This window comes from Salmo salar, chromosome 11 (assembly GCF_965601325.2).
Source record: "Salmo salar chromosome 11, fSalSal1, whole genome shotgun sequence".
Taxonomy (NCBI): Eukaryota; Metazoa; Chordata; class Actinopteri; order Salmoniformes; family Salmonidae; genus Salmo; species Salmo salar.
In genome coordinates this window covers 22968699-22994136 of record NC_138301.1, presented here as the reverse complement: position 1 = coordinate 22994136, position 25438 = coordinate 22968699, and the positions used below count along the sequence as shown (strand labels likewise).

The window sequence follows — 25438 nt, the reverse complement described above, 5'->3', positions numbered from 1 at the left end:
CTAACACCACACTAATCAAGTCGTTACGTCGTTACGTTGTAATGTAATAGTTTCTGCGGTGCTGCTAGTCGGTAGAAGTTGGCTAGCTAGCAGTGATGACTAGCTAGCTAGCAGCTAGCAGTGTTGACTACGTTAGGAGGACGAAGATAGCTAGCCACGATAATTACTCAGTTACTCTAAACTACACAATTATCTTTGATACAAAGACGGCTATGTAGCTAGCTAAGAAGAATTGCTCAGATCAAACAAATCAAGCCGTTGTAATGTAGTGAAGTGTAATATTACCTGTGGAGCGAAGCGTGGTGCGACTGCTCGCTCCAAACCGGAAGTTGGGAAAAAAATACAGAGATACACATACCCATGCAAATACGCACATACCCATACACACACTCACACACACATGCATGACTAACGACTAAAGCTTCTCCCCAGTGTCCTGGACAGACTATCCAGACTGTACAGCTTCTCCCCAGTGTCCAGGTCAGACTATCCAGACTGTACAGCTGCTCCCCAGTGTCCAGGCCAGACTATCCAGACTGTACAGCTGCTCCCCAGTGTAAAGCCGTGGGTAAGTTGGAGGTAAGAGTAGAATGGCTGGGGAAAAGCGAGGAGAGGAGAAGGTGAGGGATGGTGTTGGGGAAGAGGGTGAATGGAGGGTTAGTCAAAGGTAAAAGGAGAGAGGGGAGGAAGAAGGTGAGGGATGGTGTTGGGGAAGAGGGTGAATGGAGGGTTAGTCAAAGGTAAAAGGAGAGAGGGGAGGAAGAAGGTGAGGGAGGGTGTTGGGGAAGAGGGTGAATGGAGGGTTAGTCAAAGGTAAAAGGAGAGAGGGGAGGAAGAAGGTGAGGGATGGTGTTGGGGAAGAGGGTGAATGGAGGGTTAGTCAAAGGTATAAGGAGAGAGGGGAGGAAGAAGAGGGGAAGACCAAGGGGAGAGTGGGATAGTGAGATTGGTTTGTGTGGGAAACGGAAGGGGAGGAGGAAAGGAAGATAGGGGAGGCTGAGGGAGTTCACTCTGAATACAGTCCTGAATTATTCACTGTTCTCAGCTGGATACAAGGCCAGGACTCTCCTGAGCTGTAGATAGTGTTATCATCATCAGGCCTTAAACAAACTGACTACACACTTACACATTATTTATGTATACCTCTTATTTTCTTCTATTTTTCCTCTCTTTTCCTTCCCTTTCCTTTCTTTTCTTTCCATTTTGTTTTCTTTCCATTTCTTCCTCTCCTCTCATCTCCTCTCATCTCCTCTCCAACTGTATATTGGACAGATGGGGGTAATGAAAGCTGTGTGGGCACTTATGTTTTGGACACCTGCCAGTCAGGACAGCCCAGGGATCAGAGGTGGCAGATGAGATGTTCAGGAGAAATGGAGGGGATGGGGGGGATGAGGAGGAGATGAAGGGATGAAGGCCAGAGAGGGTTAGAGGAGTGAGGGAGGACCAGAGGAGAATTGGAGGACAATAAATTAGATTAGCTAAATGTGTACAGCTGCATTGGTAGGCCCCCACCCAATCTCACCCCTCTGAACAGTCAGTATCTGCATCTGTTCTGTGTATGTGAAATAGACGGATAACAAGAGGTGACATACCAGATCTCTACAGAGACCATTATCACCTCAGCCTTTTTAAACTACAAACCCCAGGATCACTTTCACCACATTAAAGCCCATTTGAGAGAGGAGTGAGGCAGTAGGATGGAGTTGCCCCTAGACACTGATATAGTATATGGTACATTTTGTGTTTCCCCCCCAATGGTTAAGATTAGTATAGGCTGAGGGAAAGCTGATCCCAGATCTATGTGGGAGTGAGTCATCTCCTCTGCAGTGTTCTCCAGGAGAGCCCAGGCTCTGACAGTCACGCCCTGTGATGACACAGGAGGACAGAGGGAGGACACTGCAGCTCTTACTGTCACCACTTTACCAGAGAGAGTCACAGGCTAGGTGGTCTCATTACCATATAGCATATACCATTTGCTGCCTTCAAATCTACTACCATTGAAGGGGGATGGGCAACGCATGGAGACGGGGCTTGGTGATGTTCTCAGATCAATCCAATCTGTGTGTTTTGATGCTGTGGTTCCTCAGTGTTAACAAGGCAGGTTGAAGCTTTCCAAGCAGACAAAAATAACACAGCTACCCCCTATACTGTAGCAGCAGCTATGGGCAAGACTGCGGGGAAAACATTTCCATTCAGGGTAACTGTAGTAGTCTTGCTCATAAATCTTTAGGAGTCCACTGGGGCCTCTGAAAGGACTGCACAAAGAGGGGTCCCATAATTGATGTCCCAGTCCCAACACACACACACACACACACACACACACACACACACACACACACACACACACACACACACACACACACACACACACACACACACACACACACACACACACACACACACACACACACACACACACACACACACACACACACAGTAACCAGGTGTAACATACACGGTACACACAGCGTGTTGGAACCATACTAGCATTGTGTTTCCCAGTGGTTTAAGAGCCTTTGTAAAGCACAGGCTGGTATTTTCTATGGACTTTGTTTTCACAGCAACACACTGGTTGTGGAATCTGATGGAGCCAACAGCACAGAAGGGCTTCTGAGACAGAGAGGTTTAGTACAGCTAGACACTGCAGACATGGTGGCTGGGAGGGAGGGAGGGAGGCAGGGAAGCAGGGAGGCAGGCATGGAGGCAGGGAGACAGGGAGGGAGGCAGGAAGGGAGGGAGAGTGGGGCAGGGAGGGAGGAAGGGAGACATAACAAGGATGTGATAGAAGGGGGGGTCCTTTGTGGGCTGATGGTGGACTGAGTTGATATTTGTTCTGAACTAAATGGGACTCTCAAGGGAGTTGGTTATGAGTAGGTCCTGAGCAATAGGGAAAGGGGTGGCTGGTGGTCCTGATATGGTCTGAGGGTAAGGGATGTTGAATGAGAGATACATACAGGTGTGTGTTTGTGGGGTGAGAGTCTCATCCTCTGATCCGTCTCTGTCAGAACCCTGCAGGGAGAAGAGGAGGCTTTTCCTGCATCCATATTCATAGAGCTGTCAATCACAAAACACTGACCAGGGATGGGCTGACTCATACTGCAACTATAGCATTCTAGTCACACACAGAGATTGACAGGGATACAGATAGAGACATGCTGGTAGAGATGCAGAGACACATCATGAAGGTAGGGACATACACACACAAGGACCAGCGGTGGCAGATACAAAGTTGAATTAACAAGCACTCACTCAAACAGAGCCTTTCAGGATGCTGAGGAGGCTCTTGTCCCTCCCATTAAAATCCAAAGGAAGCACCATCAATCTTCAGGGATCAATACCATCAATGTTGTGTGTGTGTGTGTGTGTGTGTGTGTGTGTGTGTGTGTGTGTGTGTGTGTGTGTGTGTGTGTGTGTGTGTGTGTGTGTGTGTGTGTGTGTGTGTGTGTGTATGTATGTGTGCGTGTTTTCGTGTGTACGCTTGTGCAAACATACATCACTGCTGGTTGATCTATAGTTACAGCATTTCACTTATGGAGAGTGAGAGCTGGGACTTGCCTTATCATTAGACAGTAATTGCATTGATATGTGTGCAGTAAAGGAGGGTTAAAAAGTGTGTCCAGCTACACTTAATCCTGTGATCTCTGTGGTAGTGAACAGCACCACCAAGTGGTGTAAAGAGACAGTGCCTCTTCATTTCATATGCCTCTTTCTACGACCAATATTCGTGTGAACCTGCTTGGCACTGGTCCCTTCTGTGCACTCAAGGACATGCAGATGAACACATATGAGGGGAGGGGATTGATTCAAGATTAAAGACAGTGGGGAGATGGACACAAAGAAAGAGAGGTACAGGGAGAGGGACAGAAAAAGAAAAGGGTGTAGTAGGGGAGAGAGAGAGAGAGAGAGAGAGAGAGAGAGAGGGAGAGAGATTAAGTGCAGCATCCTATTTGCCAAAACATTTCACAAACACATTCCTCTGATGTCATCACCTAAACACCAATCAGCTTCTCATTTCTACTCACCCTAGTAGTTAGCGAACCAATCATATTCTCTATCCATGATATCACCACTCCACAAAACTGAAGTAGAATCTCTATCTAGCATGCTGATGGCTATAGACCGAAGAGACACCGGAGAGCTGTGTAGTGGTTTTGAGAACTGAAGAACAAACAGACAGGCACGATGAATGGTGGAGTTCTGCTGCCTCGAGACACCGAAAAATAAGTGTGAGACAAATGTCTGTGACAGCTCAATCAAGCAGCCATTGTGAGCATAATGAACTGGAGAAAACAGCCAGCAGGCTAAATGAAGCTGATGATTGGAGGAGAGGTGACCATGTGACTGTTTTAGATCAATAACAATGACATGAGAGATGAGAAGCAGAGACATCATACTAAAATGATCTATCATCTACTGCACACGTAGGCACGCACACACACGCACGCACGCACACACACACACAGCGCTCCTAGTTTTCTAAACTCCATTTCTCTTGGGATTCGGTGTCCTTGAGCCACATACATGTATAGGCTCCACATTAACATACACTAACGCATACTCAGCTCACTGCACACTGCCTCTCTGACAGAGTACTTCATAGTTTCATCTGCCTCTATATTCAGAGCAACTATATCATGCTGTAAGGACCTTTGCAGAATCCCAGAGGAATAGGTAATGTGGAGCTGCATGAACTAAATTATATTCTGTTCTTTACTGTGTTTGCGAACGGGATGCCTTTCAACCATAGCCAGTTGATCTATTCTACAGTAGGGAAACAAACTGCACTCACTGTACCACTGCATGCTGTTCTAAACTATTTTTGGAGAACCTTGGGCAAATATAATTGACTGAAGTGGCATAGAGAAAGGAAGCTTTTAGAGGCATTAGGTGACTTCAGGGAGTTGACAGCCCCTGCTGACTTGATTTACTTTGCTAAATGAGTTACAGTATGGTGACCATTGGTGGAGGTGGCAGGTAGCCTAGCGGTTAAGATCGTTCCACAGGAATGCTGGCCCATGTTGACTCCACTGCTTCCCCCAGTTGTGTCCATTTGGCTGGATGTCCTTTGGTGGTGGACCATTCTTGATACACATGGGAAACTGTTGAGCGTGAAATACCCAGCCGCTTTGCAGTTCTTGACACACTCAAACCAGTGGGCCTGGCACCTACTACCATATCCTGTTCAAAGGCACTTACATATTTGGCCTTGCCCATTCACCCTCTAAATGGCACACATACACAATCCATGTCTTAATTGTCTAAAGGCTTAAAAATATTTGATATTTATTTAACCTGTCTCCTCACCTTCACCTACACAGATTGAAGTGGATGTAACAAGGAATAACAATAAGGGATCATAGCTTTCACCTGGAATCACCTGGTCAGTCTATGTCATTGAAATGTTCCTAATGTTTTGTCCACTCAGTGTATACTGTATGCTATCCATGTGACAGACGGGAAGTTGTGGAAACTTAATCCAGGGCCTCTGGGTTACGTGGTCAGCATGTTTGAGCTGTATAGAGCGGTTCACAACATACATGTCCCCTAGGCTGTTTTTGTTCCATAAACATATCAGGATATGTGAGAGGCGTGCACCTTGACCTCACCTTGAGTGTACATGAGTTTTATGTGTGTGGTCTGTATGTCTGTATGTGTGTGATCCATAACTTACCCCCTCTCATCACATGTATGTCATGTGCATAGCTTGACCCTTCTACTCATTATCATCCCCAGGCCACCACCAGCCACCCCTGCCCAGAGGAGGCTACATGCGCTCCCCCTCGTGGACCCGTTGCAGCAAGGCTGAGCTCCCCAGGGAGAGGAAGCACCACAGCGACTCCGACACCACCGCAGAGCCCTTAATGAAGCTGGAGAGGCCTAAGCAGCCCTGAGAGCCCACGGTCTGGCCCGGAAAGAGAGAGGCCCAGAGCGGACACACCGAGAGCGGGCACAGAGACCACACCAACTGCCCCAACCCCTGCGTCGGGCACTGAGGCAACCATGGTGCTGAAGACACTACAGACAGACTGAGCTCTCGACGCTGTGCACTGTATTATAAACTTAACATGAAACAACGGCTGTGAGTGAAATACACACAGACACAGATGCAAACACACACAAAATGACACACGGACATCTGCAAAACCACACACACGTACACACATGCTATTTATTGTGTTTTCCATGCAAGGGGTTCCTCTGGCACAAACACTGGAGGGCCACTGTGCTTTTTGAGGCTTTGTTTGGGGTGAACATCAGGGTATAAGGCTGTCCCAGTGTGGGAAGAATGCTTGGCTAAATGCCTCCCCATCCCTGCAGCATCTTAAGGGTGGAGAGTGGGCTTGGAGGGGTGGGACGGACCCTGAAATCTGTGACAACCTCGGCTACAAAATATCATCTGGCGAGGTTAAGGAGAATACCCACTCCAGTCAAATAAATTACTGGAATATGGAGGTCATTATGCGATAGTACAGCAGGCAATCTGGAAGTCTTCTTTGTAATTAGAATAAGAGTCCAACCTGAATCTATTGCACAATGTTCTTCCTTAAAGTGCCAGGGCCATCTGCTCTCTCTGAATGACTTTCTGTAGGCTCTCTGTAGGTTGTAACTAACAGGAGACAATGGGTAGCGTTTCAGTGGGGCCCCTCTCCATCGCTCTCTCTTCTTTCCTTCCTCTCCCTCTCTCTTCTACCTCTCTCTACCGGAGAGGAAACCTGTGTGGCCACAGTAAACTAAATGTATTTGCAGATATGATATGAGATACGACAGCAGCCCTTCTCCCCAACATTACATTCAACACTGTGGATCTTGTCCTTTGCCAAACCAAGTGATGTGGGGATGGGTGGTGAAAAAAAATAAAGAATTTCATGCAAACAAAGTGAATTTTCTCTGTGGGGGATTTTTGCATTAGAGCACTAACCAAACATTGTGCAGCTGTAGGTTGTCTGATAGGGTATTACGAACAGCAGTCTGAGCTTTCCATTATTTATGCTCAACAGACCAAACAAACAAACTCTCTCGGATTCCTGCCAGGAACACTGTGGAAGAAAACCAGCATCAGCAACATGAAAACAGTTCAATTGAAACCACATTGAAATACTTCAGAGAACACACTTAATCACACAGTGGACAGAGAAGTATTGAAAAGCAATAATGCTTAAACTTTCAAAGGAATAACTTTAATTTACTCTCGTCAGCTTCGCCAAAATCAATGGGCTCTGGCACCTCTGTAGAGATTTTAAAATGTCTGCAGGTTCCTAACTGTGAAAATAGAGGGCAGAACAGAATAAAGTGGGGAATGCAGATAGACTTACAGTATACAGTCATACACATATCCATAAACAGATTTATACCATGGCATTGTTGAATACTTGTTTCTGATTGGCTTGAAGTACATTCTGGAGTGTGCATTATTTAAGTGATAATGCCCAAGAAGCTGGTGTTTGGAGGATATATTGGTACAGGTGCTGTTAGGCCCGAGACTAAGTGGAGGGCCGGCAAACCGTGCCAATATATGCTCCAAACACCGGCTTCGAAGGCTTTATCACTTTTATACAACGGGTTACCAACATATTATGGGCTCTCCAGAGGGTGGTGCGGTCTGCACAACACATCACCAGGGTCAAACGACCTGCCCTCCAGGACACCTACAGCACCCGATGTCACAGGAAGGCCAAAAAGATCATCAAGGACAACAACCACCCGAGCCACTGCCTGTTCACCCCGCTATCATCCAGAAGGCAAGGTCAGTACAGGTGCATCAAAGCTGGGACCGAGAGACTGAAAAATAGCTTCTATCTCAAGGCCATCAGACTGTTAAACAGCCATCACTAACACAGAGAGGCTGCTGCCTACATACAGACTTGAAATCAGTAGCCACAAATGGATCACTATTCACTTTATTAATGCCACTTTAATAATGATGTTTACATATCTTGCATTACTCATCGCATATGCATATACTGTATTTTAAACCATCTATTGCATCTTGCCTATGACACTCGGTCATTGCTCGTCCATATATTTGTACATATTCTTAATCTTAATCCATCCTATTACTTAGATTTGTGTGTATTGGGTAGTTGTTGTGGAATTGTTAGATTGTTGTTGCTATTGCTGCACTGTCGGAACTAGAAACACAAGCATTTCGCTACACTCGCATTAACATCTGCTAACCATGTGTATGGGACCAATAGAATTTGATTTGATATTCAAACAATGATTGACAATTTCATTAAAAACCTTATTTGCATTCATTTATTCCTAATATTTCATCCTTCCACAAGATATAGTCCTGTTACAAATCTAGGGTTGCTACCCAACCGGCTGGTTGTTCGTTCTATCGGTTCGGTTGTCAGAGACGTGACCTAGTCGTTCAGCCTTTTTGTTTTGTATCTATGAACGTGACCCAGCTGTTCATTCTAAATGTTCCATTGCCATACATTCTTATCCCTTGCTTGCTAGCTGGCCAACTACGGCTAATTTACTGTCACGTCAAAAAGTGCAGCCAGAATAGCAGCAAAGTAGCAACATGTATAGGAACCACAGGAGGCTGTTGAGGGGAGGACAGCTCATAATAATGGCTGAAATGGAGTGAATGGTATCCTTGGCAGCAGATAACGGGGATCCATAAGTAATACAAATACAAATACCATTTCATTTATTCTGTTACAGCCATTACTATGAGCCCATCCTCCCCAATTCAAGGTGCCACCAACCACCAACACACAGAGGCATGGACTGTGTACATATAAATGCCAAAATAAAGGAAACCTGAGGAATGTGTAAATGAGGAATACAAAGTATATAGAAAGAAGGTGCTTCCACACAGGTGTCGTTCCTGACTTAATTAAGAAATTAAAATCCCATCATGCTTAGGCTCGTGTATAATATTGCTGGGAAAGCCATTATTTCTGGCTACCATCCACAGGGCAGGCGTGCTCAGTGAATGGTTTGATGAGCATTAAAACGATGTAAACCATATGCCATGGCCATCTCAGTAACCAGATCTCAGCCTAACTGAACACTTACGGGAGAATCTGGAGCGGCGCCTGAGACAGCATTTTCCACCACCATCAACAAAACAATTCCAAATGATGGAATTTCTTATGGAAGAATGGTGTCACATCCCTCCAGTAGAGTTCCAGACACTTGTATAATCTATGCCAAGTTGAATTGAAGCTGTTCTGGCTCGTGGTGGCCTAGCACTCTACTAAGACCCTATGTTGGTGTTTCCTTCATTTTGGCAGTTACCTGTACACTACTGTATATAAATCAACACAAAATGTGCCCCCTGTTCCTACGGAATGGAATTCCACATCCAGTATAACCAGTGGCACCAATACTCCTGATTTAGGTCATCATTACAGCACTGTGAGGTCAGATAACTAATAATAACTCATAGATAAGCATTCACACTGGGTCATAAATTCTTGTTTCTATTGGTGAATGTCAGATGTTGATAATATATCACATACAGTGGGGGAAAAAAGTATTTTATCCCCTGCTGATTTTGTACGTTTTCCCACTTACAAAGAAATGATCAGTCTATAATTTTAATGGTAAGTTTATTTGAACAGTGAGAGACAGAATAACAACAACAAAAAATCCAGAAAAACACATGTCAAAAATGTTATAAAATGATTTACATTTTAATGAGGGAAATTTAGTATTTGACCCCTCTGCAAAACATGACTTAGTACTTGGTGGCAAAACCCTTGTTGGCAATCACAGAGGTCAGACGTTTCTTGTAGTTGGCCACCAGGTTTGCACACATCTCAGGGGGGATTTTGTCCCACTCCTCTTTGCAGATCTTCTCCAAGTCATTAAGGTTTCGAGGCTGACGTTTGGCAACTCGAGCCTTCAGCTCCCTCCACAGATTTTCTATGGGATTAAGGTCTGGAGACTGGCTAGGCCCCTCCAGGACCTTAATGTGCTTCTCCTTGAGCCACTCCTTTGTTGCCTTGGCCATGTGTTTTGGATCATTGTCATGCTGGAATACCCATCCACGACCCATTTTCAATGCCCTGGCTGAGGGAAGGAGGTTCTCACCCAAGATTTGACGGTACATGGCCCCGTCCATCGTCCCTTTGATGTGGTGAAGTTGTCCTATCCCCTTAGCAGAAAAACACGCCCAAAGCATAATGTTTCCACCTCCATGTTTGACTGTGGAGATGGTGTTCTTGGGGTCATAGGCAGCATTCCTCCTCCTCCAAACACGGCGAGTTGAGTTGATGTCAAAGAGCTCCATTTGTCTCATCTGACCACAACACTTTCACCCAGATGTCCTCTGAGTCATTCAGATGTTCATTGGCAAACTTCAGACGGGCATGTATATGTATTCTTGAGGGGGACCTTGTGGGCGCTGCAGGATTTCAGTCCTTCACGGCGTAGTGTGTTACCAATTGTTTTCTTGGTGACTATGGTCCCAGCTGCCTTGAGATCATTGACAAGATCCTCCCGTGTAGTTCTGGGCTGATTCCTCACCGTTCTCATGATCATTGCAACTCCACGAGGTGAGATCTTGCATGGAGCCCCAGGCTGAGGGATATTGACAGTTATTTTGTGTTTCTTCCATTTGCGAATAATCACACCAACTGTTGTCACCTTCTCACCAAGCTGCTTAGCGATGGTCTTGTAGCCCATTCCAGCCTTGTGTAGGTCTACAATCTTGTCCCTGACATCCTTGGAGAGCTCTTTGGTCTTGGCCATGGTGGAGAGTTTGGAATCTGATTGATTGATTGCTTCTGTGGACAGGTGTCTTTTTTACAGGTAACAATCTGAGGTTAGGAGCACTCCCTTTAAGAGTGTGCTCCTAATCTCAGCTCGTTACATGTATAAAAGACACCTGGGAGCCAGAAATCTTTCTGATTGAGAGGGGGTCAAATACTTATTTCCCTCATTAAAATGCAAATCAATTTATAACATTTCTGACATGCGTTTTTCTGGATATTTTTGTTGTTATTCTGTCTCTCACTGTTCAAATAAACCTACCATCATAATTATAGACTGATCCTTTCTTTGTCAGTGGGTAAACGTACAAAATCAGCAGGGGATCAAATACTTTTTCCCCCCACTGTAGCAAACTTCACAATTCTGGATGTATTTTAGTGTTGACTTTTTTTTCATTGAAACAGTCATATACACATTCCTTATAGTGCTTTAAGCAAGATCACTAGATAAGCTGAGCCACAAGAACCAGCAGTCAGTCAATCAGGCAGAAAAGCAGGATTGAAATTTAAACACAGTTTAGGCTACACCAAGACATCTGGAATGTACTGTAAAAACATTGTGTCTTTTTTGTTTATGCTAACCCACACAACTAGGCATAAAAGTAGAAACATATTTTTTTCATACATTTGGTCTGGAGTGTAACAATGCTCATTTTATGTATAAATCCATGAATCAATGTAGGTAATTGCGGAGTTCCAAAAACTCTCAGAAATACTGAGATTGAGTGAGGTAGTGACACCTTTATTTTCAGCAGTAAAAGGTAAAAAAGAAAATACCTTCAGAAAGTGCAATGCAGATCGGTACGACATCATCTCATTACTTCTCCCAAAACCATCTATTCTGAGAAGTGAAAACCAAAACCCCTCTACAGGGTTTCTCCGGGGGCATGGGAGTAAGCACGGCTCGGCTGGCGTCGCTATGGAGATATACAGTACTAGTCAAAAGTTTCTACATTGTAGAATAATTGTGAAGACATCAAAACTATGAAATAACACATATGGAATCATGTAGTAACAAAAAAGTGTTAAATAAAAATACATTTTGTGTTTTGGTTACTACAGGATTCCATTGTTTTGAAACAGGGGACTATTTCTGTCTGTAATAAAGCCCTTTTGTGGGGAAAAACACATTCTGATTGGCTATGCACACCCAGGCCCACCCATGGTGCGCCCTTGCGCAGTCATCTGAAATCCATAGATTAGGGCCTAATGATTTTTTTGAAATCAACATATTTCCTTATATGAACTGTAACTCAGAAAAATTGTTGAAATTTTTGCATTTATATTTTTGTTCAGTACACACACACATCTCAATACTTCACAAAAGACGTGTGAAGTTCATCTGCTGTCAGTTGACTTGAGTTATAGCAACACTGAGAGCATAAGAGGTGAGGTAGTGTACACTAGTTGTACTCAGAAATAAAGCTTGTCAGAAGCTGTTTTCCTGTGGGGGAAAGTGGGCAGGTAGAGGTGTGGCTGTTGTTTTCGTAAAAGACTAAAAAATGACATTTGGAAGACGTGTTTTCTTCAATTAGGCCTAGTAACAGTTTGAACCTCAACCAGAAAGAGGATAAAATACAATGTAAATGTCATACTGTCCCAGTGTTACAGTCTGATCTGCATGGACTGGATTTCTGCTGAGCTTTCTGAAAACCCTCTGCAGTCACATGGCTGTTTAGTTAACAAGTGTCAATGACTGAAGAGAGACATGGGAAAATGAAAACGTCGCTGAAATTCAATAAGGTCAGAAGGTAGCAAAAACGTTGAAGATTAAATGCAACACGCACGCAGGGCGGCAGGTAGCCTAGCGGATAGAGCATTGGAACAATAACTTAAAGGTCACTAGTTAGAACCCAGAGCCGACAACGTGAGAAAAACAAAAACAAAAATCTGTCAATGTGCCCTTGAGCAAGGCACTTACCTAATTGCTCCAGGGTCGCCGTTGATAATGGCAGACCCTGGCTGTGACCCCACTCTCCGAGGGTGTCTCAGGGGGAATTGAGATACGCAAAAAAAATATGTCCAATTCACACATGGTATTAATACACACTTGTACATGTGTGAAAGAGGACAAATAAGCACCCACCAAATTATTCCAATATGAAATCTAAAAGAAAACATCTCATATGAGATATGTACACCAGGGACGGGAAACTTTGATAGGGGTGGGGGCCACAAAAAAAAAAGATCTCTTCATGAGGGGCCGCAGTTGCTCACAGGTCTGCATACCTACATCAATCCCGCTCCAGAGTACAGGCCTCGGTGTAACGCTCATTCCTTCGACGATAAACGCAAATCCAACCATCACCCCAGGTGAAACAAAACCGCGACTCGTCAGTGAAGAGCACTTTTTGCCAGTGCTGTCTGGTCCAGTGACGGTGGGTTTGTGCCCATTGGCGACGTTGTTGCCGGTGATGTCTGGGGAGGACCTGTCTTACAACAGGCCTACAAGACCTCAGTCCAGCCTCTCTCAGCCTATTGCGGACAGTCTGAGCACTGATGGAGGGATTGTGTGTTCCTGGTGTAACTCGGGCAGTTGTTGCTGCCATCCTGTACCTGTCCCGCAGGTGTGATGTTCGGATGTACCGATCCTGTGCAGGTGTTGTTACACGTGGTCTGCCACTGCGAGGACAATCAGCTGTCCGTCCTGTCTCCCTGTAGCGCCGTCTTAGGCGTCTCACAGTACGGACATTGCAATTTATTGCCCTGGCCACATCTGCAGTCCTCATGCCTCCTTGCAGCATGCCTAAGGCACGTTCACGCAGATGAGCAGGGACCCTGGGCATCTTTCCTTTGGTGTTTTTCAGAGTCAGTAGAAAGGCCTCTTAAGTTTTCATAACTGTGACCTTAATTGCCTACCGTCTGTAAGCTGTTAGAGTGTTAACAACCATTCCACAGGCGCATGTTCATTCATTGTTTGTGGTTCATTGAACAAGCATGGGAAACAGTGTTTAAACCCTTTACAATGAAAATCTGTGAAGTTTTGGATTTTTACGAATTATCTTTGAAACACAGAGTCCTGAAAAAGGGACGTTTCTTTTTTTGCTGAGTTTATAAAAACAATATATTTTCAACGTGACGTCCATGGTCTCTAGGGCCTTAGAATGACCACACAGGCCCTGAAATGCACTATGGTCAGGATAAAGGAGGAACATAGTACAGCAGGGAATCTCCAGGGAAAGAAAGGAATGGCATGGTGGAGTGGATATCCTTCACAGATTAATGAATCTCATGCCCTGCAAAACCAAAATACAGGAACACCTTTTTGCATTCCCATATGAATAAAATAAGTCTACATGAGAATTTGCACAATCTAGGCTGTTGGAGCAGACACTAGAGGTTCTGGGGGGGCAGTGCCCCATGTCCCTCCAGTGGCCTGGTTGGGTGGGGGCCAGGTCAGACCTGGTGTCAGTCTACAGGTAAAGAGCCTGTTTGCGTTGCTGCTCCTAGGGAGGCTCTTCCATCCCCCTGTCCCTGTTCCAGTTCTTGAGGCCCTCTGGAAGGGAGGTGTCCTCCTCCATGGCCCCCGTCCCCTCCACAAACTCCTCATACGTAGACTTCTCCTCGTAGGGGCGAGGACCCAGCAGCTTCCGAATATCAGCCTTGTCCAGGACCTCCTTCTCCAGGAGACGCCTCCCCACCTGGAGGAGAGACACATGGGAGCAGATGGAGGTTAGACCACTTTTCAACCATGTTCTACAGTTGAAGTCGGAGGTTTACATACACCTTTGCCAAGTACAATTAAACTCTGTTTTTCCACAATTCCTGAAATTTAATCCTGGTAAAAATTACCTGTCTTATGTCAGTTAGGATCACCACTTTATTTTACGAATGTGTAGTATTTGGTAGCATTGCCTTTAAATTGTTTAACTTGGGTCAAACGTTTTGGGAAGCCTTCCACAAGCTTCCCACAATAAGTTGGGTGAATTTTGGCCCATTCCTCCTGACAGAGCTGGTGTAACTTAGTCAGGTTTGTAGGTCTCCTTGCTCGCACACGCTTTTTCAGTTCTGCCCACAAATTTTCTATAGGATTGAGGTCAGGGCTTTGTGATGGCCACTCCAATACCTTGACTTTGTTGTCCTTAAGCCATTTTGACGCAACTTTGGAAGTATGCTTGGGGTCATTGTCCATTTGGAAGATCCATTTGCGACCAAGATTTAACTTCCTGACTGATGTCTTGAGATGTTGCTTCAATATATCCACATCATTTTCCTTCCTCTTGATGCCATCTATTTTGTGAAATGCACCAGTCTCTCCTGCAGCAAAGCACCCCCAGGGCATGATGCTGCCACCCCCGTGCTTCACGGTTGGGATGATGTTCTTCGGCTTGCAAGCCTCCCCCTTTTTCCTCCAAACATAACAATGTCATTACGGCCAAACAGTTCTATTTTTGTTTCATCAGACAAGAGGACATTTCTCCAAAAAGTACGATCTTTGTCCCCATGTGCAGTTGCAAACGATAGTCTGGCTTTCTTATGGCGGTTTTGGAGCAGTGGCTTCTTCCTTGCTGAGCGGCCTTTCAGGTTATGTCGATATAGGACTCATTTTACTGTGGATATAGATACTTTTGTACCTGTTTCCGGCAGCATCTTCACAAGGTCCTTTGCTGTTGTTCTGGGATTGATTTGTACTTTTCGCACCGAAGTACGTTCATCTCTAGGAGACAGAACGCGTCTCCTTCCTGAGCGGTATGACGGCTGCGTGGTCCCATGGTGTTTATACTTGTGTACTATTGTTTGTACAGATGAATGTGGTACCTTCAGGCATTTGGAAATTGCTCCCAAGGATGAACCAGACAATTCTTTTTTTCTGAGGTCTTGGATGATTTCTTTTGATTTTCCCATGATGTCAAGCAAAGAGGCACTGAGTTTGAAGGTAGGCCTTGAAAAAACATCCACAGGTACACCTCCAATTGACTCAAATGATGTCAATTAGCCTATCAGAAGCTTCTAAAGCCATGACATCATTTTATGGAATTTTCCAAGCTGTTTAAAGGCACAGTCATTTACATTTACATTTAAGTCATTTAGCAGACGCTCTTATCCAGAGCGACTTACAAATTGGAAACCAAACAGACTTGTGAAAGGTAAGTTGAATCCTTTCAAGCGATGTTGAAAAATAGACCTGAAACTTTTCTTTCATAGGCATTTCTGTTTACTTCCGATAGCCTTTGTTCCAGAGAGACACAGCAATTCAATCATAATGGCACCAGCGGTAGAGCACCCCCATTTTCCAATATTCCTTCAACACATTGTACAGGTTTAAAAATGACAATTGATCACTTGGACTGTATATTTTGCAAAATGTACTTAACAGCAGACAAAAAAACCCTAAAAAAATACACATATCATTTTGCATATTATGAGACCTGTTCAAGTCCCTCAACCTATGGTAGATTTAATACATGTCCCAAATGGCACCCTATAGTGCACTAGTTTGTTTAGTGTAGTGCACTATAAGAGGAATAGGGTGCCATTTGGGACAAATCCTGAATGAGTAGAACCCCCCCATTGTTTCACACACGGGACAAACACACATTCTCCAAAACATGACTACAAGCAGTTTATAGTCCATCCAAAATACGAATATAAACAAGACATTTGTGAATTGGTGGCATGAAATCCAGCTTGCGATCATGAAAAGGATAAGACCATGGCTACGAGCAGATCGATCACAAAAAAAAAAATAAAAATAAAAATAAAAGCGGAACAATTATTTTATAATAAAAAAATAAAAGTTGCTGCTCTTCAACTGTGTTTCTGTCCTCAGAGGGAGAGGAGACTCAGAGGGGTCCATACGCCTTTAAGAGAAGCCTCCGAGAGGAAGGAACCGCCGAGGGGTCCATACACCTTTAAGAGAAGCCTCCGAGAGGAAGGAACCGCCGAGTCAGTCAACTTAGTGTATGTAAACTTCTGACCCACTGGAATTGTGATACAGTGAATTATAAGTGAAATAATCTGTCTGTAAACAATTGTTGAAAAAATTAGTTGTGTCATGCACAAAGTAGATGTCCTAACTGACTTGCCAAAACTATAGTTTGTTAATAAGAAATTTGTGGAGTGGTTGAAAAACAAGTTTAATGATGTCACGTCCTGACCAGTTGTTATTGTAGTTAGGTCAGGACGTGGCAGGGGTGTGTTTGTTTTGTGTTGTCGGGGTTTTTGGGTATTGTTCTATGTTTTGTATTTCTATGTTCGTATTTCTATGTTAGTTTTGGGAACGACCTCCAATTAGAAGCAGCTGGTTGTCGTTGCTTCTAATTGGAGGCCATATTTATATGGGTTTATTTTCTCTTGTGTCAGTGGGTGGTTGTTTCTTTATATAGCTGGTAGCCTTACAGGACTGTTGTTCGTTTTCTTTAGTGTTCACGTTTAGTAAATAAAAGTATAAGTATGGACACTTACCACGCTGCGTATTGGTCCGATATTGATTTCACCTCTTCTGAAGACGAAGCTTATGACAAATGACTCCAACCTAGGGGCATGTTAACTTCTGACTTCAACTGTATATACCTTTCTGATACATTATCGATGTGATTGGCATCCTATTTCTCCCCCTCTTAGGGTTAAGAGATTTGGGCCTCCTCTCTCGATATCTCACTCCTCTGCCACCATCTCTCTCCTACAGACCCCTCTCTTTCCCTCACCTTCTCCACCACATCTCTCTTCTCAGTGATGAGCTGGTGTGTACGTTGGAAGGCAGCGTCTATGAGTGAACGGACCTCCTGGTCTATGAGCTGGGCCGTGGGCTCGCTGTAAGGCTTCTCCATCACCATCTCTCCCTGCCTGGGGAGCTCAAAAGACACCTGGCCCACCACCTCACTCATCCCAAACTGAACCACCTGAGAGGGATCGAGGGGGAGAGAGAGAGCGAGGTTAATTAGTGTTTGTGTGTGTGTGTGTGTGTGTGTGTGTGTGTGTGTGTGTGTGTGTGTGTGTGTGTGTTACCTGTGCGTAGGCAGACTGCGTGACCTTCCTGAGGTCATCCTGTGCCCCTGTGGTGATCTTCCCAAAAAAGACCTGCTCTGCCACACGTCCTCCCAGCATCATACACATCCTGTCAAACAGCTGCTCCCGCGTGAACAGGTACTGCTCCTTAGGAAGGTACTGAGCATACCCCAAACCCTTCCCCCGGGGGATGATTGACACCTGGGACAGGAGAGGAAACCAACAGGTAAGATCCTACGTTCTGCTCAGGGTGAAATTGAGGGATAGGTAGGTAGAACAGGGACAGAGAAGAGACAGTGGGTGGGGATAAAAAGGTATTAGAAGAGGAGAGAATGCTATTGAGGAGGGGAGGAGATGGCCACACACCTTGAGCAGAGGGTCAGCGTGTTCCAGGTACCAGCCCACCACAGCATGGCCAGCCTCGTGGTATGCTACAGTGGTCTTCTCTAATGGCTGTAGTACCTGGGTCTTCTTCTCCAGACCTGGGGGAAAGGAGGGCATGTTTACAACCACAAAGTGTGTGTGAGTTTCATGTCTCAAGGCTGCACTTGTGTGTGTTAGGGGAGGGGGCTTGGTTACTTGTTCAGGAGTGAAAGAGTGGCCTCACTGGCCCCGACAGACAGGGCAGAAAGGTCATGTCAACACCAGCCAGTCTGACAGTTACATTCCAAAGATGAACTCCCTGTTTGAGCCCTGACATCCACTCTCCCCACCATCCCCCAGTCAGTGACAGTAGCTTACCTCCGATGACCCTCTCGATGGCCTGCTCAAAGTGCTTGACGTTGATAGACTCGTTAAGGTAGCGTGCTGCTATCAGGGCCGCCTCATTACACACGTTGGCAATATCAGCTCCTGTATGTTGAAAGAACCATGTACTGTGTTCATTTCATCATTACTTTTAAAGGGATAGTTTGGGACTTTGGCAAATCCCTTTATCTACTTTCCTCACGAGCAAATTCTAACTAGATTATCGCAAAGACTGGAAGTATTTGGGTAAAGCTAGCGCAAAGACGAAGTCTCGCTAATGCTAGTTAGAGGTGGCTTTGCAGGCCAATGCTAACTTCCTTCCTACTGGACACAGAGACATAAATGGTATCCATGAGTTCATCTGACTCTACGGAAGGAGATAAAGGGCTTCATTTCCAAAATCCAAACTATCCCTTACACAGCTAGCTGTCAATGTGCACACAGACAAACACACCTGGCCCTGCACTCACCAGTGAAGCCAGGTGTGAGGGCAGCTAGTTTCCTGGTCAAAGCTTCAGAGTCTATACTGGAGTCCAGCTTCAGAGGCCTCAGATGGACCTTAAAGATGGACGCTCTGCCCTTTATGTCTGGTGGACCTGAGAGGAGAAGGGGAGAGAGAGAATTTGAATTAGTGCAGGGATAGAAAGGGAGAAAGAAGGGGGATCAGGTTTGACAGGGAGGAAGTGGAACATATTTATGGGGACGGATCACTGGCCCAGGCAGGAGAGGGAAAACATTGACACCCTAGTCAGAAGGCCCAGTGGAGCAGCTTGCCTCCTATCCCTAATGGTTACTGTCCCCGGTTACATAACCTTTCGGTTTATAGAAGCTCTCACTCGGGCTGCAGTTAGTTTCCATGACAGACAGAAGAATGCAGGCCAGTGAGGCCAGGCCAGAGCTGCCTACCATTGTACAGCTGGACTGGACTTTGGGGAAAATGGATCCCAGCTGTCAGAAATAACCTAGATCAGCCATCTCACCTCACTCACAAAGAGTACAACCACATGACATAACATGTTACTGCAATGTTGGGCACAACTCAAATCAGACCGCTATCGACACAGATAAAGCAATTAGGCAAGTTATGACATCACTGATAATGGCAAAAACATTTTGCAGTCAGTGCTTTTGCACCTGTACTTTTGCCAAGAATGTGACCAAAAATGTCTGTGCACTTAAAGTTCTCACTTCTAAAATGGCTTGATTACAAGGACTATTTGCGAGTACAAAAACCACAGGCAAGCTTTTACTGCATTGCTGAGATGGGGTTCAGTCAAATTCTAATCATGTCGGCAAGGGCTGTAGGAAGTGGTTTCACTACCCAGGGAAAGGTGACAAAAAAAGCCTTAACCACATTAATTTCAGCCAGGGCTGTATGGGACTAGAATATGGAGACTAGACAGTGGTCTCACATAGATAGATCAGGAGTTTTTCACTGACCACATGACCCAACCGCGAAAAACTCTGGGCTCTAGTTAGAATTTATAGCGCAGGGTTTTTCCTGTTCAGGTTCAACTCATTTCCCTAAACTCGCAGGGCCAGGCTAGCTCGTTGCTATGGTAATGGGGGTCAGGAGAGGCGGGACGGCACTGGACAGGCATGACGTGCTAATGTCATGAGATATGCCGGCCGGCTAGGGCTGGGTAATCCCTCAATAGACTGCACTGAAGATGCTAATCCAATGACAGGGCAGAAAAGCTCATTCTGTTTGTGGGCTGTTGACCAGAGAGGAAGAGTTGTCAGAGAGCAGCGCCAGAACAACACCAGAGCAAAGAAAGCAATGCTAATGCCACATTAATACACGTAAACCACGTTTAATCCAGGTAAACTACGCTCTTTGAGTCACAGTACTGAACACACTGATAAAGCACTGTTAAAGTAGCTTTTACTGTAGAAATAAACATCATTGTGTATACCCTATAGCGGCTAGATAGCAGCATCTACCCAACTCCACATACTGTGACGTATATCTAGAATGCACTGTATATGTGAGGTACTGATAGAGTTGGACTCTGAAAGAGGGGCCAATGAATTGTCTGATAGTCTAACAATGGCTGTGTTGATCTGTGGCGACAGGTAGAGACAGATTAGGCCCTGCTAAAGTTAGACTATCTGTACCTACTACAGTATTTAGATCATTGATATAATGTACAGCTATGACAGAAATAAACAGTTCCAGGCCACACAGATTGTATTTATGGAGTGGACTGACTTTACCTATGTAAATCTGTCTGTCGAAGCGCCCAGGTCTCATCAGTGCTGGGTCCAGGATGTCTGGTCGGTTGGTTCCAGCCAAGACGACCACGTTAGTGCTGGTGTTGAACCCTACAGACCCAACAGAGAAGTGATGGGGAAAAAAAACAGTTGAGATTGTATGGAAGGGTCACATAATGAACAGGACACAGATGACTATGGTTAATTAAACATGGCACATTCATTGCGTGTCTTTGGGAATCATTTCCCTATTTTTTTGCTTCATTTAACCTTCAATTAACCAGTGTAAGACCACCAAACCAGACCTACCATCCATCTCCACTAGAAGCTGGTTCAGTGTGTTCTCCTGCTCACTCTGTCCCCCAAAGTTCCCTCTTCCTCGCTTCCTGCCCACAGCATCGATCTCATCGATGAACAGGATGCAGGGAGCGTTCTTACGGGCCATGGCAAACATATCCCTCACCTGGAAAAAGGAAAGGCATGGGTTACATTACTGGGTAGGTCCACAGCACAACAAATCAACACTTTTAGCAAAGTTTATCATGCTTATTGTATTAAACTCATGCCAATACAGTGATTCAGAGTCATGTATTTATTCCCATAGAGGAGTGAAACAAGTGCGTGACCTCAAAGCAAATATTTAGACAAAGAGAGGAAAAGCTAACAGAAATCCACCCTGTAATCCAACTGTCCCTCTTCCTCCCTCCCCCTCGGGTAGTACTCACCCTGGCTGGGCCCACGCCAACAAACATCTCCTGGAACTCAGATCCGTTGACGGTGATGAAGGGGACATTGGCCTCTCCGGCTGTGGCCTTGGCTAACAGGGTCTTCCCTGTGCCGGGGGGACCCGACAACACTGCACCCTGGGAAGCACATGGTCATAGCTGGTATAAGTGGGCACTCTTGTGAGTACTTGGAGGTTAGAGTGCAGTGGTGACTGAGATGCAAAGGAAATGTCTATGTAAACAAACAGCCAATTAACTATCATCTCAGCTCATCACACTGCATAGACAAATTCAACTGCAGTGTTTTCCTGACATGGCCATGAAATCCAACACACTGCTATTTTTTATCTTGGTGAGCATCATCCTGTACAACAGGGTAATCTGAGTAGTGTTTCAGATGCTGGTAGGGTATCTAAGGAAAGAGTTACCTTGGGGATCTTGGCCCCCAGGTCCTGGTACTGCCGGGGGTTCTTCAGGAAGTTGACAAACTCTAGGATCTCCAGCTTGGCCTCTTCGCAGCCAGCCACATCCTTAAATCTCACGTCAATGTTGTCCTTCATGATTTTGGCCTTGGATTCGCCCATTATGAAGGGGTTGCCCCGCCCTCCGCCACGGCCTCCTGCCATTGGTCCCTGGCGCATGGTGAAGAGCAGGAGGCCAACCAGCAACAGGGTTGGAAGAATGCTCATCAGGAAAGTACTATATATAAATAAAAGAGAGATTAGCATTAAGGGGCCAATCAATCTATCAACATCTCCAGGGTCAGTGAGCGCTTGATAGAGAGGACCTTCAAATGAGTTCCAACCCCACAGCTCCTAATCTGAACAACATTCAAATAAAGTCTTCCTGTTCCCACAGCTCTTCATCCATCCATCCCATGGCCTAAACCTCATGATGTCTCACCCGTCGCTCTCGCTTGCGTAGATCACAGGTACTCTGTGTGTAGAGTCCAGGCCCATCTCCTGCTGGGCCAGCTCCAGGTTGTGTTCAAACGTCTCCACGCTGCCGATGTTGAACCACAGGTAGCTCTGTGACACACAGAGACAGGGGGATGTGAACACACTTATAACTGTTGGCATTCCTCACTGGTTAAACTCTAAGCAAAACATTATGAAACGTAACCACATAAGACTAAATAATACATTAAATCCAAATGCTTATCTTACTAACTTGTAAACTCTATACATGTCTTGAAATCCAAAAAAAGGGGACCTATGGATAGTGTAAAAAAACAAAAAACAAGACTCCCAAATGTCTCCCCTGTGATTATTTGGTACACACCACCTCTGACGTATTGACTCCATGCACTGGGATGACTCTGACATACTGTTTGTTGACTACCTCCAGACGGTCCACCTGAACAGAGAACACATCAGACACATCAAAGAATGAAGACCTCAGACTCACTGTTCCACACACAAACAATGACATAACAGCTCCAGGCATGAAAACACATGCAATAATACTTTACTTATGGGTCTTATAAAACGTTATTACATAGTAACTAGTGAAGAACTGTAATCTAGTATATCCCCCGTCTCTCACCAGTCTTCTGGCCAGGTAGTTATTTACAAAGTCCTTCCAGGAGACTTCCTTCCCAGTCTCTCGGAAGTAGAAATACAGGAACGTGGAGGCCATGCCGGCGAATCCGATCGCGACATTGCGCATGGTCTTCTCATCCCAGGGGAAATCATTCTGTCACATTCAGAGAAAACAATGAGGGGAAACAGGGTGGAAATGATGTATACAGAAGTCCGTCTCATCAACACACGCACAAGCAAACAGACACAGTTTCTGAGTGGAAGCAGGCAGAGTGGGGCTCTGGCCACCGTCTGCCTCCCTCTCATGCCAACACCCCCCCCCCCCCCATTAGTAGTATGATAAAAGGTGATCCTTTATCCTCTTACACAGCAGCCCTTTATAAATAGAACTCTACTTTTTTTACTTTCCTCCCATCTATTACATAACAGGCTGCCAAACAAGGCATTATTGACTGACGTGTTTATATAGCGTCTCTGGTTCAGATCAGGTAGCTTAAGGGGTGGAAAATCAAACATGAGTGATGACAGAGTGCTGTTGTTGTGGAGAAAACAGGCACACCTTGTTTGTTTACATGTCTGCTCTGTAGAAAGCTGAGGCTTTGAAACAGACCTGGAAGCGAGTCCACCAGTCTGATTCATCCTTCCTTCCGCCTCTCCTCCTCTCTCTCTCGCCACCTCCATTTGGTCCCCCTTCTCCTCCGCCCTGAGATTCTGTCTCTTTGGTCTTCTCATCTAAACAAGCAAAATGACACAGGAAATTAAATCACAGACAACTGGCTGTCCATCATTGACATCCCAGTGTTAACAGTGGGCCAGCAGAGAGACAGGATATAGGCTATCAGTCATACCACCGGTCTCTTCAGATGATTTGTTCACTCCAGGAGTGTCCTCACTCTTTGGGAAGAACTTCTCAAATCCTGAAGCAATTAAAACATGGAATTAGCATAGGGATTGAAGATGTAGGACACCATCAAACAACAGCGACAATGAATTGCACAGTCATCTGTAATTGCCATGGTCATTACATGCATAGATGATAACATCAACATATTCCTGGTGTTAGAGGGATTTACCTCGTGGGGGTTTGGAACTGAGCAATCGAGCCAATGTGAAAGTGCATTGATTTAATCCCATGGGATTGATTCGTTTTAATGCGGAACACTGAGGAGAGAGCAGGATTGGATTAACACAGCCTACCTTGAATCTCATATTTGAAAGAGTTAAAATATCTGCATTAGGCTACTGATATTCAACAATACACAGTTGAAGACAATTCAGATGTTATTCACTGAATATTCTAATTATGCTCCCAAACATTTAAATGGGTATAGCAGCTGACTTTCTTTTTATAGTTTACTCTCTGTTAGTCAGCCCCTCCACAAAACATTTTTGGATGTGCATCATTTTTTATCCCTTTTACTATTCACTGAATATACAACACATCCACACATCATAATAACTGATTATTATTACAGTAAATAATATTAAAGTCCTTAATAAACAGATTAACTCACTGAACTGATGTTAGGCTATAAAAGCATCGATTTGGCAAAAGGCCCTAGAATGTTTCACGCAATTTGGGTCAAGGGTATAATAATACGAAAAGCTCCGATACCGTTGCGACGGGATGCAATTCGTCAAATTTACGTCAAATGTCGATTTTTTTGTGCATTTTATCTAACCCTAACAAATTGTCCTAACCTTAACCCAATTATCCTAAAATGATACGATAATTCTCCTAACCTGCTGAGTAAATTAATCTAACCTGCTACGAAAAGTAAAATCTGACGTTAATTTGATCAAAACTGGAGACATCGCTTCTAGCCATGACCCATAATGTGCTGCAGCTGAGACGCCCCTTCCCCAGAACGCATCCCCAGAACGCAGCAACTCGATATGTTATGAAATGAATGAGGGGAAAAAAAGTTTCATAAGCAAGGAAGGGATCTTTATGCAAGAAACTCTTTATGACAAAGTTCATCAAGTAAAGGCAAACAAGGCTTAATCATGCATTTGTAAATATATTGTAAATCTGGCATCAATGTTGTGTGATATCATTACATGGTTCTTTTGCAAGTTGACGGCAGACGGAATTATTTCAAGAAATGACACCCTACCTTCGATAATGCGCTAACGTTACTGTAGCGAAAAGCTGTATGGATGGTGGCGCAGCCTCTGCCCCAAGCCTGCACCCCGTTCCGCAGGGGCCAAACACTCACTGAAAGCAGCCCCATCATGCGAACCATATTTCGGCTGAAGCAGACAGAGTATCCCCGCTGTTGCGGTAGAGCGACTCCCGAGCCTCAACAGTTTAAAACTAGCTACGATTACAGAGTGAGATAAACCAAGTCATCAACCATATATAAGCCTGACGTAAAATAATGTAAACAAAAAATGACATTCACAAATATGTATCTATGCATCTATCATTGCTGTCAATCATTCGTTTTGTGAGTTGTACAATAAGGAATTTCGATTAATTCTAGTTAAATTATTCACATTTTTGTGTATTTATGTTCGTGCATACCCACGA

At 44.8% G+C, this 25438-nt stretch overlaps 2 protein-coding genes across 3 annotated transcripts in view; one reads left to right on the top strand and one right to left on the bottom strand.

Moving 5' to 3' along the window:
* The window catches only part of LOC106562278 (dysbindin domain-containing protein 1-like), a 38826-nt gene extending 31949 nt beyond the window's left edge, over window positions 1–6877 (top strand). For both annotated transcript variants that reach the window (XM_014127049.3, XM_014127050.3), the window contains exon 4: window positions 5734–6877. In XM_014127049.3, coding sequence (XP_013982524.1) covers window positions 5734–5891 — 158 coding nt within the window. In that variant the 3' untranslated portion in view covers window positions 5892–6877. The remainder of the gene's footprint in view (window positions 1–5733) is intronic.
* A 4574-nt stretch (window positions 6878–11451) lies between these two features.
* Window positions 11452–25230, bottom strand: LOC106562288 (mitochondrial inner membrane m-AAA protease component AFG3L1). Its single transcript, XM_045689182.2, has 17 exons — window positions 25023–25230; window positions 23979–24066; window positions 23754–23822; window positions 23516–23637; window positions 22910–23059; window positions 22646–22720; window positions 22268–22392; window positions 21793–22063; window positions 21365–21502; window positions 20949–21102; window positions 20643–20750; window positions 18896–19021; window positions 18420–18530; window positions 18045–18160; window positions 17679–17879; window positions 17378–17572; window positions 11452–14371 (listed from the first exon to the last, which is right to left on the bottom strand). The coding sequence occupies exons 1-17, from the start codon at window positions 25149–25151 to the stop codon at window positions 14177–14179; spliced, it is 2373 nt and encodes a 790-aa protein (XP_045545138.1). The 5' UTR covers window positions 25152–25230; the 3' UTR covers window positions 11452–14176.
* Between the last annotated feature and the right edge of the window lie 208 nt (window positions 25231–25438).